This window comes from Phyllostomus hastatus, unplaced genomic scaffold (genome assembly GCF_019186645.2).
Source record: "Phyllostomus hastatus isolate PE091 unplaced genomic scaffold, TTU_PhHast_1.1 phas_contig_58, whole genome shotgun sequence".
Classification (NCBI taxonomy): domain Eukaryota; kingdom Metazoa; phylum Chordata; class Mammalia; order Chiroptera; family Phyllostomidae; genus Phyllostomus; species Phyllostomus hastatus.
In genome coordinates, this window is record NW_025333916.1 from 20,887,778 (window position 1) to 20,903,204 (window position 15,427).

Consider the following 15,427-nt stretch of genomic DNA (forward strand, 5'->3'; position numbering starts at 1 on the left):
AGACAGAATCTGTAAAAGGAGAGTGTTTAAGTAAAAATGTAAGCTCTTTTTCAGCTCTACAATAGTTTTAACCAACAGTGGGAGGGTACAAGAAATTTTGTTACCAACCACAAAATGTGGAGTTCGCCTGCCTGCTGCCACAAAAGCCAAACTTGAAGTAGGTGCTGAAGCAAAAGAAAAGGGGTTTTATTCGTATGTTGCACAATCTTGGAGAATGGGATTCTTCCTGTCTCATAGCTCACCTCCTCTGCAAAACCCAGACAAAGCCCAGCCAACCTCAGCAACACCAAAATAAAAGGCAGTGCCCACAGTTTCTGTTCCATTTTAAAGTACCAACCTTTGGAGCCCACAGGCAGCGGTCATCTAGTTAGATTAGCTTGTTTCCAGCTGCTATCCAACTTCAAGCTCCCTCGTGGAGGCTCTGTGTAGAGCTAGTATAGCCATGTTCATGCAGCTCCCAGGGCTGCAAAGTTGGGTGCTCCTGGACAGGAGAGTGTGCAAACACATGGGTGAATGCCTCACCAGGTTGGTGAGAGAGAGACTCCCTCCTGGAGGCCATGAGCCATGCAGCTACTAAGGCCACTTGGCCCATGGAGAGGATAGGGCAGTGCACCCTCTTGAGTGCAGGTCCCAAGCAGTGAGTAATGAGCTGGAGAGCATTTCTTAGTTCCCCTGGGACTGTATTTGGTTTGGGTGTGGGACAGGCCAGGTGCTTTCTCAGAATGACCAATTAAATTTCCAAACTTTCACACACTTTGGGTGGGTCCACCTCCCAACCAATTCTTCCTTTCCCCAGGCTAGACTTAGGCCTCTTTGGTCCAGCACCTCTCCATGCTGCCATCTTGACTTCTGTGGTACAAGTACCTGCCTTCCCTGGTCCCACCCCCAATCTGGTACCTGAAGGACAGGGGCAAGAGGTTTTCCCCTTATCCAGTTATCTTGTTAGCCTTTCACATGCTCAGTGTAAGAGCCTCCCTCTGCCACCATCATGACTAATGGGGGAGATTCCCATGGTGCTCTATCAACTCTCTGCCTCCCATGCCCTAGTCCCTGCTTGTGGCAAGTTGCGCACACCCGCAGAGAAAGGAACCCTGCAAATCCCACATAGCCTCTCAGGCAGTGTCCAGGGCTGCTTCAGCGGGAGGGACAGGGTGTCTGCAAGGCACGTGTTTGTTTACCTGGGCAATGTGGCCTCACAAGCCCATTGAAGTGCATCCTGGCGCTGTGCTGCAAAACTCACTGTGCTTGCCATTGCCATGGGTGGTTAATGAAGGCATTCTTTTGACCTGCTTGATGCTGTCAGTCCTCGAACCTCCGACCTTCGTCGCAGACCAGGTGTGTGGCTCTGTGCACTACTGGATCCCAGCTCCCATTCCCATGGCCTACCTCTGTCTCCGTGGCGACCCCTTCTTTTTGCCTCCCCCAGCAGCACACTCCCAGCAGTCCGGACAGGCTGTCTATCGGTATCAGTTTCTTTCCTAGAATATATTTTTGGCATTCATTGATTCTCCTTGATTGGGTTATTTTCTTCTTGGCATCCATTACTTACTTGTTTGTTTTTTCTTTATACCAAAGTATATGTTGGTTTTATTTTTTGGGAAACAGACATGTGAATATATTAGAGGCATTCCTCTGGTGATAATTTACCTTTTTTAACACATAGATACTTTGGCAGTTATTTAATCCATTTAAATACATAACCTACCTATCAGGTGATTTTAGTGGTGATTTAAATGGTAGCTTGTATATAATATGTAGCCCAGAAAAATACTCATTTTTCATAGAAGCAAAGTTATTTTTTGGCTAAGTCATAACATTTCAGTGAAATGCAAAGAAAATTCCCACTTTAAATGATAAACATGTCACTTTCTTTTTTTCTTTTAAATAGGAAATTGAGAAAAGAAGAAGAATAGAGGAAGCTTACAAAAATGCCATGACAGAACTTAAGAAAAAATCCCACTTTGGAGGACCAGATTATGAGGTATGAATTTAGTTATATTTTGATTTTAGAAAGAAGAACACATAGGCATACCTATTACAAATGATTAAATTTTATGTAATACTTTCATAAGCTTTAAAGATTCTAAATATATACTTCTTTGATTTTTTTTAAATTAAATGTATATTTGATGATATATAAATGCTAGGCTTACTCTGAAATTGATATTTTGGTATTGCCTATAAAGGTTAGCATAGGCCTTAAAAGGCTCATTATTTGGCCAGTTCACTTTATAGAACAACATTTTATCTCCCCTGTAAGGACCATAATTTGTAATGTTATCTTGTAACTCACTTTTTTAAACAAAAGCAACCTTTGGAGGAAAAAACTGAGTACTTTATACGGACAAAAGATTTCTGTTTGTGCAATATATTGTGAGGTCTTATCCATAGCAGAGCATGAACTGTTCTAATTGCCTTGCCTTTATGTTTGACAATGTGTACAACTGACTTCTTTCCTCTCATTTTTCTGGTAAGCATTTAATAAAGTTTTCTTTCCATATGCACGCACACACAAATTAAAATTTTATGAGCTATTTTTTCATCACACAATTTTAGAGAAAAGACATGTAAAGAAATATATCTGGTAATTGTCATTAACATTGTTGATATTCCTGAAATGAGGCATTTTTTTAACGGAGTAGTAAGGAGTATCATTGAAATAGGATGATAAAATAGATTATATTTAAGGAAATAGAAGAAAACTTTCTTGTTATTTTTACTCTAGAAAGGGGAAAAAAGTTACTATTGACTGAATATTTTTTATGTTGGAATTTATTTCCAGCTAAAAATCCATAGTGATGAGACTTGAGCAGTAATATTTTTAAATTAAGCTGTCAATTTATTCCTTCTAGATGTATAAAATTATATAATTAGCTATTCTCTGGGGTTTTAAACCAGATTACTGAAATACAAGCTATTACAATTTTAACTTTTATTCTAAAGCTAAGCAGATTGTTTTGCCATTTTAGGTTTGTTTGAGTAGAATTGCCAACTTTTAAAAATTACCTTAGTTTTTCATATTATAAATAAAATAGATATTTATTATAGGAAGATTATAGAAAATACTTAAAAAGCCCAGTTTTAAAAATTTAACACTATGTGGCACCAATTTACTTCTTACCAATATTATATAAGTAGAGTTTACATACTTGTTTTTTCACTTCTGTGAACACAGGTTTCTTTCAGGGGTTAAGAGCAGGCAGAGTAAAGGGAGGCCTTGTGTTTACTAGATTCAAATAAAGAAAATTGCTTTATTTTTTAATGTGACTGATTTGGGCTCTGTTACAAAAATGTTTTTTGGTCATTCCCTTCTTTAAAGACTCACTTGTCCACGTCCCTTGACATTTTTTATTAAGACTTTTTTCCTATTGATTTAGATGTGTGGGGTTGGCTTTTCATTTTTCAGTTATTTTCTTCCTTCTGTAATTTTTAAAAGGTCTTTTGATTGTTGGTTTTGCCATCTAAAAGTTGTAAGGGTAGCCAGTGACTCCGGCTGTGAAAGAATTCACAAAGAGCATAAAGAATAGAGAATAAAGCTTTTATTCACTCTCCAAGAAAGAAAGGGGTATGGTGTGAGCGGTACACCAGCATTGAGGGGTGGTAGCTTTGAACTTCTATTGGATTCTAACTGGATTTAAAAAGGGTAGAGGCTTGCTGTTGTGTGGCCCCTGGGCTGTTGGGACATTGTACAGTTTGTTCCAGTGTTACCTTCTGCCTGTGGCTGCAGGGAGCAGTTAGTTCTGTTCTTGCTTCTGGTATTTTCCAGTCCTGGGGACAACTCAGAAGAGTAAAATTGGAGTCTTGTTGAACAAGATCACAGTCCTGCTCAGAGAATGATGCCACAACAGCAAGTGCCTCTGGCTTTACCCTTTCATTCCCCCCTCTTTAAGATGGACTTATTCTTACTGACCTGGCCTAGTTTTGGTTTTGGTGAGTAGGGACGAAGGTCTGTTCTGTAACTGCTTCAGGCAGTCTAGGGCTGTAGAGTTTTTCCTTGCTCGTGGGTCTGGGTATGGCTCATTAAGGGGAAGAGGGTGGGATTTCCACAGCTGGAAAAGCTAGAGCTGTGACCGGAGGCCATTTGTGGAGGGAATCTCCCAGAGTCTAGATGTTCCACTGAATGAAGGATATGAGATATTTGAGGAGATACAGCCTAAAAACAAGAATAAAGAAAAAGGCTGCTATAGGTCCTCGGAAGAGTGTTAGCCAGGAAAACCAGGACCAGATACTGACCTTAAAATCCCAAAAGGGAGAGGTGGAGTAGTAGGTAAATTCTGTGTGGCTAACACTGCATTAGTAGTTTTCAATAATTTCAAGTCAAAGGATAAAAGAAAATATGAAACATTAGGTTGGTAGAAAACTAGAAAAACTAGGATTTAATCAGTTTGTGGTTGACAATTGGACATGGTGATTTCCATTGAAACACAGTTTCTCTCCCTAAGATTACCCTCATTTTATTAAAGAGACTGCACATAAGTCCAGTTTCAGTTTGCCCTGATTATTTGCATGAACACAACAAGAATAGTAATTGGTCACAGGCACTTTCAGAGCTGCTTTGCTGGCATTTTACAAGGATCCTTCAAATAGCACTTTAGTCAGTTTCTCAGGGCAAAGAAGCCAAGTGACACAGTTGCCATCTGGCTTTGCCTGTAATACCAATAAGTTTAGTGGATTCCTCAAGTTCTTGAGGTCCCCAAAATGTCTTGAGGTTCATTCCTTGACATCTGTCAGGAATGAGACGGATACCGAGCCAGCAGTATCCATCGCTGCAGATGCTTGTCGAAACATGAGAAAAACATACACACGGACAACCGAGTCCTGTGGAGAAATAGATACGAAACAGCCACTCTCTCTAGTGGAAAGCGCCTCCTTCTCCCGCCCAAGCAGGCTTTCATTCAAAATACCGATACAGTTAAGGAAGTTAAAACAAGTAGTTAACTTTGAAAGGGAGTGGCAGATCTCCCGCTGGGATTCTGAGATTTTGGGGTTTTATCATTTAAAAAGACTACAGGACCTAAAAGGCTAGTTTCATTTCCTGCCTGTGCCTTCATATTCTAATTAAAGAGCATCCTCCAGCAAGCAGATCTTACAGGATCTTTCATATTCTATGTCTCAGGTCTGATTACCTTGGGTGTCCTCCGACTCTGGTCTGGACTGCACCATCCCTGTTATTTCCGCAGGCCTGAGTCGGGCAGAGGAGGCAAAGACAGCCCGGGAGACTTGGATTTCTCACAACCAAGAACAATGACTCAGGCTTTGACAAAGCTGAGGGGGGCAGGGGTCAATGTCGATCACCCCTTCATTTCCACAGCCCCCCAAGTCCTTCCCTAAGGCCTCCACATGATCATGCCTGTCTTTGGTGATTCCCTCCATGGGAAATCTTACCCGTCATTGGCTAACTGATCAAGCATTGGGGGCCGGCACAGAACAGGCAGCGTTCATGCCAGGGAAATAAGTTTTGTCTCCTTAGTGTCTCCTGGTTCGGAGTTCTCTTATTCAGCCTTAGCCACGGGCGGTTACAGTTTCCTGAGACCAGGCAGGACGGACCTCAACACAGGAAAGCAACCTTCATTCCTTACCTGGAAAGGCTGCCATGAACGACATGACCAGGCAAAGTGTCAGGCCATTTCTCCAAGGGGCTGTTACTGGCTTCAAAAGTCAGTCTTAATTCCTTATGGTTCTCTGGCAACATCCAGAGTTCAGTCATGACTCTTTTGATCATGACATTCCAGACAAAGACTTGGTTAATAACACCACATTTGGAAATTGGTGCTATTATAAACAGAATAGACTCTTACTGGATTCATGTAAACAAACATATTGCCATGAAAATAATACTTATTAACAGCTGCCAAATTCTAGAGGGATTAGGGAGGGAGAAAATGTAAATGTTTCAGTGTTGTTTATGAGGGTATAACATACAGATTGTTCTAGGAGAAAAACAAGTTTCCTTATATCTGGAAAACAAAAAAAAATTAAAATTAGCCATATTTGGAACAAAATCATAAGAATAAGAATTATCTTTACTCCCATATAACCAGTTTTGTTTGTCTTATTTGCTAGTTATCTCCATGAATCCAGTTATTCCTTAAGGTTCTATAAATTTTCGTTTACTTTAAAGATATGACCTACTTAGATATCTGTATTTTAGAGTAAGTCAGAGTCTTTTTCGTGAACCTATCCAAAGATACATTTGCAAATACATTAGAGTTAAACAGTGACTGTTTATAAATGACCAAATTTAAAATGATATGATTATAGACTTGATTGAAATGCAGTTGACAAAGAACTTTGCCTCTTTGTAAAATATAATATTTCAAGATGTAAGAGGGTGCAGCCAGCGGGGGAGCCCAAAAGAAGGATGTTTAATGGGGTCCAGAATTCAGGGTGTCTAGGAAATATTAAAAATATGGGATGTCTTCACCCCCACAAGTCTGAACTGGGGGATGGGACACATGGAGCAGGGCCACTGAGAGTTAATTTACATAGCAACAGTTTTGCAGGTAACCTCTAGAACGGTCATTTAACATATCTATAACCTTTAACTGGTTTCATAGATATGTTAAATAGCTGTGGCCATGCTTTAAGCCAGGGAGAAGGGAGTGACTTTCACCCAGGATGTAACTGGGAGGCAATTCCCCCTGGTTACAGCGCCTGCATAAGAGCTTGGAGATGGTTGGTTCCACACCACAGGGCCATGCCTGCCCAGACTTACTATGGCAGTTGAGAAAAGCTGGAAAAATACAGTAATGCTGGCAACTGTAGCCAATTGTGGGAGAGGAGTCGGAAGTGGGGCTGCAGAGGAAAATTGACACTGGGATTTAAACCCAGTGTGGCAGCCATGACAAGAATCACAATGTGGCTTTAGCAGAGAAGAACCATGCAGCTTTGTCAGGAGAGAACCATGGGGCTTTGGTTGCCCTTTGCCATGCAGCTTAGGAAGGTGGGATGCAGAGCTCTCTCTTAGCAGCTTGGAAGAATGCAAGAGGGACACTGCAGGAAGGAAAGGGGTAAAAGGACTCTTGCTGGTGGGCCATGAGAAGGTGCCATGTGGTTTTGGATTAAGAACTGGAGCTCCCGGTGACACAGCTGGTGGTGCTGGGAACCAAGGGAGGCCTGCCAGCTGAGCATGGATTACTGGGAAGAGCTGGAGACTATCTGAGCATGGACTTCTATTTCTTTTTCTGAGATACGGTACCCCTGGACCAGGCAAAGGGGAGAAGGAAGGACTGTGTGTGTTTGTGGGTGTTTTAAGGGACTTTGGGATTTTAGTGAAAACATTAAGTTGTTACTCTTAACTCTGTATAACTTTTGAATAAATAATTCCTCTCCTTTTCACCAATCTCTGACATGGAGAGCTATAATTCCCTGGCAGCAGGCAAGGAGAACCTAGTACAGGAGACCCCCGGGGGGGGGGGGTGCATTTGGTAACATTGTACGACCCTTCTCCAGTGGACAATCAGGGGAAACTGTGGGAGACCACATGCACAGTAGCTTTAAAGTAATACAACTACTTGCATATGCGCAGTAAAAGCCCTACAAAACTAGCCAGGAAAGATCTCCCCTATAAGAATAGAATCCATGTAGCCCATGAGGTCAATCTGTTTGGAGTTGTTTTGCTCCTGTGTTCTCTGCTATAAACTCTGTGTGTTCAGTTTAATTCTTTGTCCCTATCACCAAGAACCTGGTTACCTGTGTCCACCTGTGAGAAAGATACTGATTTCTTGATAAGTAATAGTTACTATGAAATGATACAAAAGAACAGTATAAGGCCCGTATTTTTTAGACTTAACACAAAGTTTTGGGGTTTTTTAAAGATTTTATTTAATTTCTTTTTAGACAGAAGGGAAGGAGGGAGAAAAAGAGTTAGTGTTTTGAACTGTTCATCTGATAGGTTGGCTCTGTCTTCGTCGCTTAGTTGTATGTTTTCTGGAACTTGAATCTGTTCTTTCATTTGGGCCTTTTTGTCTCACACGCCTGTTACATAGTAAGGGACGGGGAGCCGTAGGTATTCACTAAGGTGGGGTAACCAACGTCGCTTTGTGGCGACGCTATATGTTGGGGAGGGGCCTGAGAGGGAACAGTGGTGCTTGCTCCATTCTCTGACAGCTTTCAGTCACTTCCTCTGTTACCAAAAGCAAAGTGGGCCCTTCAGGTACTGATTCCTGGGTGGGTGGGTTTGTGTACATTCTAGGGCCCTGTGGGACTCTCCAACGAACTCTCCTGTGAGTCTGGGAGTGTCTCCCACTGCTGCCTCCACCCCCACAGGTGTTTTCAATCAGAGGTTTTGAGGCTCTATTTCCCCAGGCTGGGATCCTAGGTTGCGCACAGTGCCTTGCTTCACAATCGCCACCTCACTGGGTCTGCCAGTTGCCACCCCTCGGCCGAGGTCTGCCATCCACCGCTTGCACACCCAGGGTCTCTCTGCTGTGGTCTTACTCATCCGATCCCAACGCTCTTTGTACCGAAACCCCTCTGCCTGGCTGCCCGACTCCGCCCCTCCTACTGGTCTGGATGAATGTGTCTATTTTAACTCCTTGGTTGTCTGACTTACATACAGTTCAGTTTTCTGTCAGTTCTGGTTGTTATTCTGTTTCTAAATTGTTTACGTCCCTATCTTAGTTGTGTGAGGAGGCACAGTGTATCTACCTATGCCTCCATCTTGGCTGGAAGTCAGGGAAGAACAGTTTTTAGACATATTGCATATGAGTTGAGATACTCATCTGAGGAGGTCTTATATTATTAGATGTGAAGATCTTACACTTAGGAAAGGGATGGACAGGCTGTGAATTTGGGAAATCGGCAGATGGTGACTGAAGTCTTAGAAATGAATAAGAATGTTGTAGGGAGAGAAGTATGGAACCCAAAGGAATGCCCACGTTTAAGGAATGCATAGAGAAGGAAGAGCCTGCCCAGGAGCCCAGAAAAGAGTGCTCAGTGCCAGGGAACTGGGAACTGAGGAATGCAAGGGCAGAGATCTCTTCAAAGAGAGTCATTGGAAATGCTGCTAATAGGGCATGTAAAATCAAGACTGGAGTGTCCCATCGATTTAGTAATAAATAGCTCTTTTCCTTGGTAAACATGATAAGATAGAAGGGATTCTTTCTTTAAGTTTTTTAGTAAAGGACATTTTATACAATTACTTTAGTTCGCAGATTTGCCATTCAAGGAAAGAGGTGCCTGTCTTATTTGTCCATTTCATTTGTCAAAGTAGAATTTTTTAATTTTTTAATTAAATGTACTGGGGTGACCGGTTAATATAAGTTTCAAGTGTACAGTTCTATAATACATCATCTTTATTTTGCATTGTGTGCTCACCCCAAAAGTAGAACTTTTTAATGTTAAATTTCCCAATTAGTACATTCCTGAGAGTCTGACAGGATTGCATGGATTGAATGAATATTATAATTTTTAAAAGTGTAGATGTGGTTATGATCAATAGAGTTTAGTCACTAGGAAATGTGTTAATGTTCAGAGATTTGGGTTATTTTGTATTTTTCTCATATCAACAAAGACCATGTTAGAAATGTGTTAGAAATGTTTTAACTTTATACAGAGAATCCTGCATCATAGCCTCTGGAATATTGTTACTGTTCTTGTTTCATGATCCAGCTGATCATTAGATGTTTATATTCACTTAATGATAATTCATTGAGATACACACTATCCTATATGTATGTATAAAAACTTTTTGTGCATTTTTTTCTTTTCAAATGGGTTGTGAGGGAGTCCTCATAACACTGAAAGAAACATTGCATTGAATCAAGATTTCTCACATGCCTGTTCCAAATGACAGGCACATTATACCATAGTTCCTCCCCCCTTCCTCTGTGGCCCCAATTTGTGGCAGGGATGGGATCATGTTGCTAGATTTTTTCATGGAGTAGTGATGACTTGGAGTTATCAGTCTAACTGGGAAGATTGTAGGCAGACCAGCAATCATTCATATGCCGTATTTGTATATTTAAAAATTTAGGGAAACTTATACCTAAGCCCACTTTTTTAGCCTTCACTTTTACCTTAATGTAACACCATTATTCATCTTACAGTCCACTGATTGTTTCCCGATAGCAGGAACATACCTTGCTTATTTCCATTTTGCTGCTATTCTTTATATTTTTATTTTCTTTTTTTAAATATATTTTATTGATTATGCTATTACAGTTGTCCCATTTTCCCCCCTTCACTCCCCTCCACCCTGTACACCCTCTCCCACCCATATCCCCCCCTTTAGTCATGTCCATGTGTCATAATTATAAGTTCTTTAGCTTCTACATTTCCCATACTATTCTTACCCTCCTCCTATCTATTTTTAACCTACAATCTATGCTACTTATTCTCTGTACCTTTTCCCTCTCTCTCTTCCTCCCACTCCCCTGTTGCCAACCCTCCATGTGATCTCCATTTCTGTGGTTCTGTTCCTGTTCTAGTTGTTTGCTTAGTTTCTTTTGGTTTTGCTTTAGGTGTGGTTGTTAATAATTGTGAGTTTGCTGTCCTTTTACTATACATGTTTTTTCCTTATCTTATTTTCTTAGATAAGTCCCTTTAACATTTCATAAAATAAGGGCTTGGTGATGATGAACTCCTTTAACTTGACCTTATCTGAGAAGCACTTTATCTGCCCTTCCATTCTAAATGACAGCTTTGCTGGATAGAACAATCTGGGATGTAGGTCCTTGTCTTTCATGACTTGGAATATTTCTTTCCGGCCCCTTCTTGCCTGTAAGGTGTCTTTTGAGAAATCAGCTGACAGTCTGATGGGAACTTCTTTGTAAGTTACTGTCCCCTTATCTCTTGCTGCTTCTAGGATTCTCTCCTTCATTTTTACCTTGGCTAACGTAATTATGATGTGCCTTGGTGTGTTTCTTCTTGGGTCCCATTTCTTTGGGGCTCTCTGAGCTTCCTGGAAGCCTATTTCCTTTGCCAGAATGGGGAAGTTCTTCTTTATTATTTGTTCAAATACGTGCTCAATCTGTTGCTTTTCCCCTTACCCTTCTGGTACCCCTATAATTCAGATGTTGGAACGTTTAAAGATGTCCTGGAGGTTCCTAAGCTTCTCCTCGTTTTTTTGAATTCCTATTTCTCCATTCTTTCCTGCTTGGTTGTTTCTTGCTTCCTTCTGGTCCACTCTATTGTTTTGAGTCCCAGTTTCCTTCCCTTCACTATTGGCTCTCCGTGCATCTTCCTTCATCTCTTTTATGGTAACCTGCATTTTTTTTCATCTAATTTGCACCCAAAATCAACCAATTCTGTGAGCTTCCTGATCACCAGTGTTTTGAACTGTGCATCTGATAGATTGGCTATTTCTTGATCGCTCAAAAGGATGAGTCCTGGGGGACTGATCTGTTCTTCTGTTAGAGACATGTCTCTTTCTCGCTCCTTTTTTTTTTTTTTCTTCCTTCAGTCTGGTCGCTCCTGTTATGGTGAGGGGCAGAGCCTTAGGTGTTCACCGGGGCTGGGCACCCCAGTCGCTAGATTGTGACGTTGTATGTGGGGGCGGGGGTGGGAGGGAACAATGGCGGTAGTTCCGTTCTCCGGGGATCTCAGTCCCTTGTTTGGGATCCTGGGTTGCGTGCTCTGCCCTGGTCCACAATGCCGCCTCACTGGGTCCGCCAGCCGCTGCTTGCATACTCAGGGCCCACCGCTGCAATCTTGCGCGTCCCGGAAGGCTTATGCGCTTCTAGTGCCTTATGCATTCAGTTCTCCCCAATCTCCGCACGCCTCGACCCGCACCAGCTCCTCCTCAACGCCCCTCCTACCGGTCTGGATGAATGGGTCTACTTCCACTTCTTGGCTGTCTGACTTCCATTCAGATAAATTCTCTGTCAGTTCTGGGTGTTATTCTAGCTCTAAATTGTTGTTGTTCTAATCTTGGTTGTGCGTGGAGGTACAGTGTGTCCACCTATGCCTCCATCTTGCCAGAAGTCCTATATTTTTATTTTCTAACACAGCTGAGATTATACTTGAATGAGAATTACTTGGAGGACTTATTAACGTGCATATTCCTGACTCCACCCAAGACCTTCTGAGAAGTAATTTCTGTGTATGGGGCCCTGGGAATTTTCATTTTAACAAGTTCCCAGTTGATTAAGAACCACTGCTCTGCATCTAACCAGGCTTTCAGCTCAACTTTTCTTTCTCTGTGAAATAATTGTCATTGCTTAGGAAGATCCCTCTCAGAACTCCTATCTGTATTTCTCATTGCTTTTGACTGCAACTTTTTACTTACCTTTCTGCAATTTTATATGGTTTCTGTTGCCAAGTATTCAAGTTACAAGTACTCAACTCTCTGTACCATGAAAGCAGGCGTAGACAATACATATGAATGAGCAAGATTGTAGTCCAGTAAAACTTGGTTTTCATTTTATGTAATTCCCACATGTCATGAAATGTTACTCTTTTTTTTTTTCAGCCATTTAAAACATGAAATTCTTAGCTGAACCATTGTACAAAAGTAGGCAGTGGACTGCATTTGACCCGTAAGCCATAATTCACCAAACCCATGCTGTAGATCAAGGGGGTCAAACTCATTTTCACCGGGGGCGACATCAGCCTCTCGGTTGCCTTCAAAGAGCCAGATATAATTTCAGCTCCTTAGGAATTTCAACTGCGAGGCTGATGCAGCCCCCGGTGAAAATGAGTTTGACACCCATGGTCTAGATTATTGCCCGAACACAGTATTGGCCGATAAGCAGTAAGTATACGAGTACTGAGTGAATGAATTGTTATACTCAGGATTCTGAACAGAGCATATTTTACTCATCTTTTATTTATATACTGAGTGTACTGACTGGTTTATAAATGTTTGTTGGGTCACTTTTCAGCTTTCCCCTAGAGTTAATGCCAGGATTATCAGTGTTTTACATTTTTCTACAATCAACTGTTTAGGGTTTTTTTCTGTGTATTCAAATAGGAAGGTCCAAACAGTCTGATTAATGAAGAAGAGTTCTTCGATGCGGTTGAAGCTGCTCTTGACAGACAAGATAAAATAGAAGAACAGGTATATCTGTTATTAAAACTTCTAACACTAGAATATTGTTTTATATAAATAGAATTTAAAAACCATGAAACTGTCACAACCTAGAAAATGAAGTGTCTGCATTTAGTCACAAACATAGAAGAATCTTTATAAGTTATTTCCTTCATACATTAATTTCCAAACAATAGAAAAACCAATGAAAATATTCTGCCTATTCCTCTTAAAGTTCCAACTTTATCATCATCCTATTAATATCAAGTATATATTTACTCTGAGTAAAACAACCTGTTTGAATTTCTTTTTACCAAGTGCCATATAAATTCAAAAGGAAAATGACCAATAATGTATTTTTCTTCTGTTAGTACCATTCATTTTTTATTACCTCCTCTATTGCTTTCACTTGGCAGACAGATTGCTTCACCTTCAATTGCTTACTCACTTTTAAGTTTGCTCAGTGATTTATCATCATTAGATTCACAGAAGTTATATCCAGCTTGTTCTGTGGGAGTGGAAGGCAAGCATTTCTTAAATCCTTTAACTCTAAAGATTAATTCGATCATTTCCTGCAATTCTGCTACAGTGCAGTTACCATGTACTACCACTAGATGGTACCTAAGGATGAATTTTAGTTACTTGTCCCAGGACTCGAAGCATCTTGAAAATAAATGATACCTATATATTGGTTTTATACCACAGATTTGCTTGCATAAAAAAGCTGGCATGTTCATTTCTTGTCGTTGCAAAGGCAGTCATGGCCATTATGCCCGTTAGTGGTCCATCTACCTGAGGGTAAATCACCTGCAATAGTGACTGCTATTCACATTCGTTTTTCATTATGTTTTTAAGAAATCAGTGGTAAAAATTCATGTCACATTAATTTATAAAGCTTATTGTTCATTTTTTCTACTTAAAAGATGCTACAGAGCACTCAGTGGGAATTTTCAGTTTCTAAATGAGCTCTAATTTTGGATGCTCATTTAGACCTCGGAATCAGACTGGACCTTGGTACTTGAGTTCTGACTGAGAAAGAATTTAGAGTCAAGACTCAAACACAAGCAGAAGTTTATGTAGAAAGTCACAGAGTTGGAAGAAGTGAGTGGTTGAAGAAATAGGCTCAGGAAACAAATCACAGAGGCAAAAGAAGGACTCTTAGAGCTGAGGAAAGAGAGGCAAGGAAATTGCGTCTAGGGGAAAGGCGCTGGTGTGATCCATACAGAGCCCTACTGGGTCCTCCATCTGGAGGGGGGAACCTCAGAGGGATGATTCTAATAGAATATTCATCAGGTTTTCAGGGTCATGGAGTCTACTGATTGGTGCACCTGGACAGGGGGGTCATCATTAGTTAGTGCGGCTGGTCCTAATGTCAGCCACGTGTCACTTGTCTGGTTTTCCTGCTTTTCTGGGACCGAAGCTGAAACAGAACTAACACAAAGTACACTAGATGTTATCCCTACTTTGACTAAACCTCTGTCTCTGTGGTCAACAGACCCAAGGATTTGTTCCTCAGATTATTTGATGCAGGTCAGAACCTCGTTGTCCTGGGGGCTTAATGCTTAAGCTAGTGATCATGCAAGGGCTTATATGGGAGTCGTATAAGGCTATTCTCCTGCCCCCTTGTTCATCCCCTCACTAAGGGGGTGTAAACTGCATGACTTCCGATATGCTAGGGGAGGAAAGGTTACCCTGGGGGTGAGGTCCCTGTTTTTCCACTTCTACACATTGCTAGGCACCTGTGGCTTTCAGCCCTGCTGACCTTCTGTACCTGGCCATTGGTCCTTGCTTTGCTTGTGTTGTCTGACTGCCTACCACATAAGTACTAAAGTGTTCAATAATTAAATGTTGATAGTTCCAGGTTTAGTTTATATTAACCATTCTTTAGCTGCAAAATACCCTTTAAAACCCTTGCATTTTAACATTGTTTTCTTAGTCACAGAGCGAGAAGGTCAGGTTACATTGGCCTACATCCATGCCATCTGGAGATGCCTTTTCTTCTGTGGGGACTCATAGATTTGTCCAAAAGGTAAGTCTAATGTCAGAGTTTACTGAAATTACATGTTGTATTGTTCTTCACTCTTGATGGAACTATCTTTTTGCATAAGTTTTCTCCCTTTTCTTGAATTTCATTAATGAGATTTTTTTTGGTATCGTGTTCCTCCGTATACATCTCCAAAACAGACTTCTAAATCTTCTTATGATCATAATGTTCTTTTTTCTTTTATTTAAGGGGAAAAGGGGGCTGGTGGTAGTTAATAGGGAATGACTAGTCCAAAATAGTTAACCAGAAGCATAGGCAGATATATAGATTCTTTTTTCTTTGGGGTTAAGTGGTATTTTGTATTACTGAAAGCACTGAATTCTTTTTAGAAAGATTTTGGAGCATAACATAACAGGTGCATGGAGTCAGCACTTGATGCTGAGTTTGTTTCATATAGTGCTTTGTTCTCTCCT

General features: G+C 41.0%; 1 protein-coding gene across 2 annotated transcripts in view; it reads left to right on the top strand.

Annotated features, from left to right (window-relative positions):
• Positions 1-15,427, top strand: part of CERT1 (ceramide transporter 1) — a 112,677-nt gene that overhangs the window by 75,956 nt on the left and 21,294 nt on the right. For both annotated transcript variants that reach the window (XM_045847739.1, XM_045847738.1), the window contains exons 8-10: positions 1,889-1,981; positions 12,914-13,000; positions 14,907-14,999. In XM_045847739.1, coding sequence (XP_045703695.1) covers positions 1,889-1,981; positions 12,914-13,000; positions 14,907-14,999 — 273 coding nt within the window. The remainder of the gene's footprint in view (positions 1-1,888; positions 1,982-12,913; positions 13,001-14,906; positions 15,000-15,427) is intronic.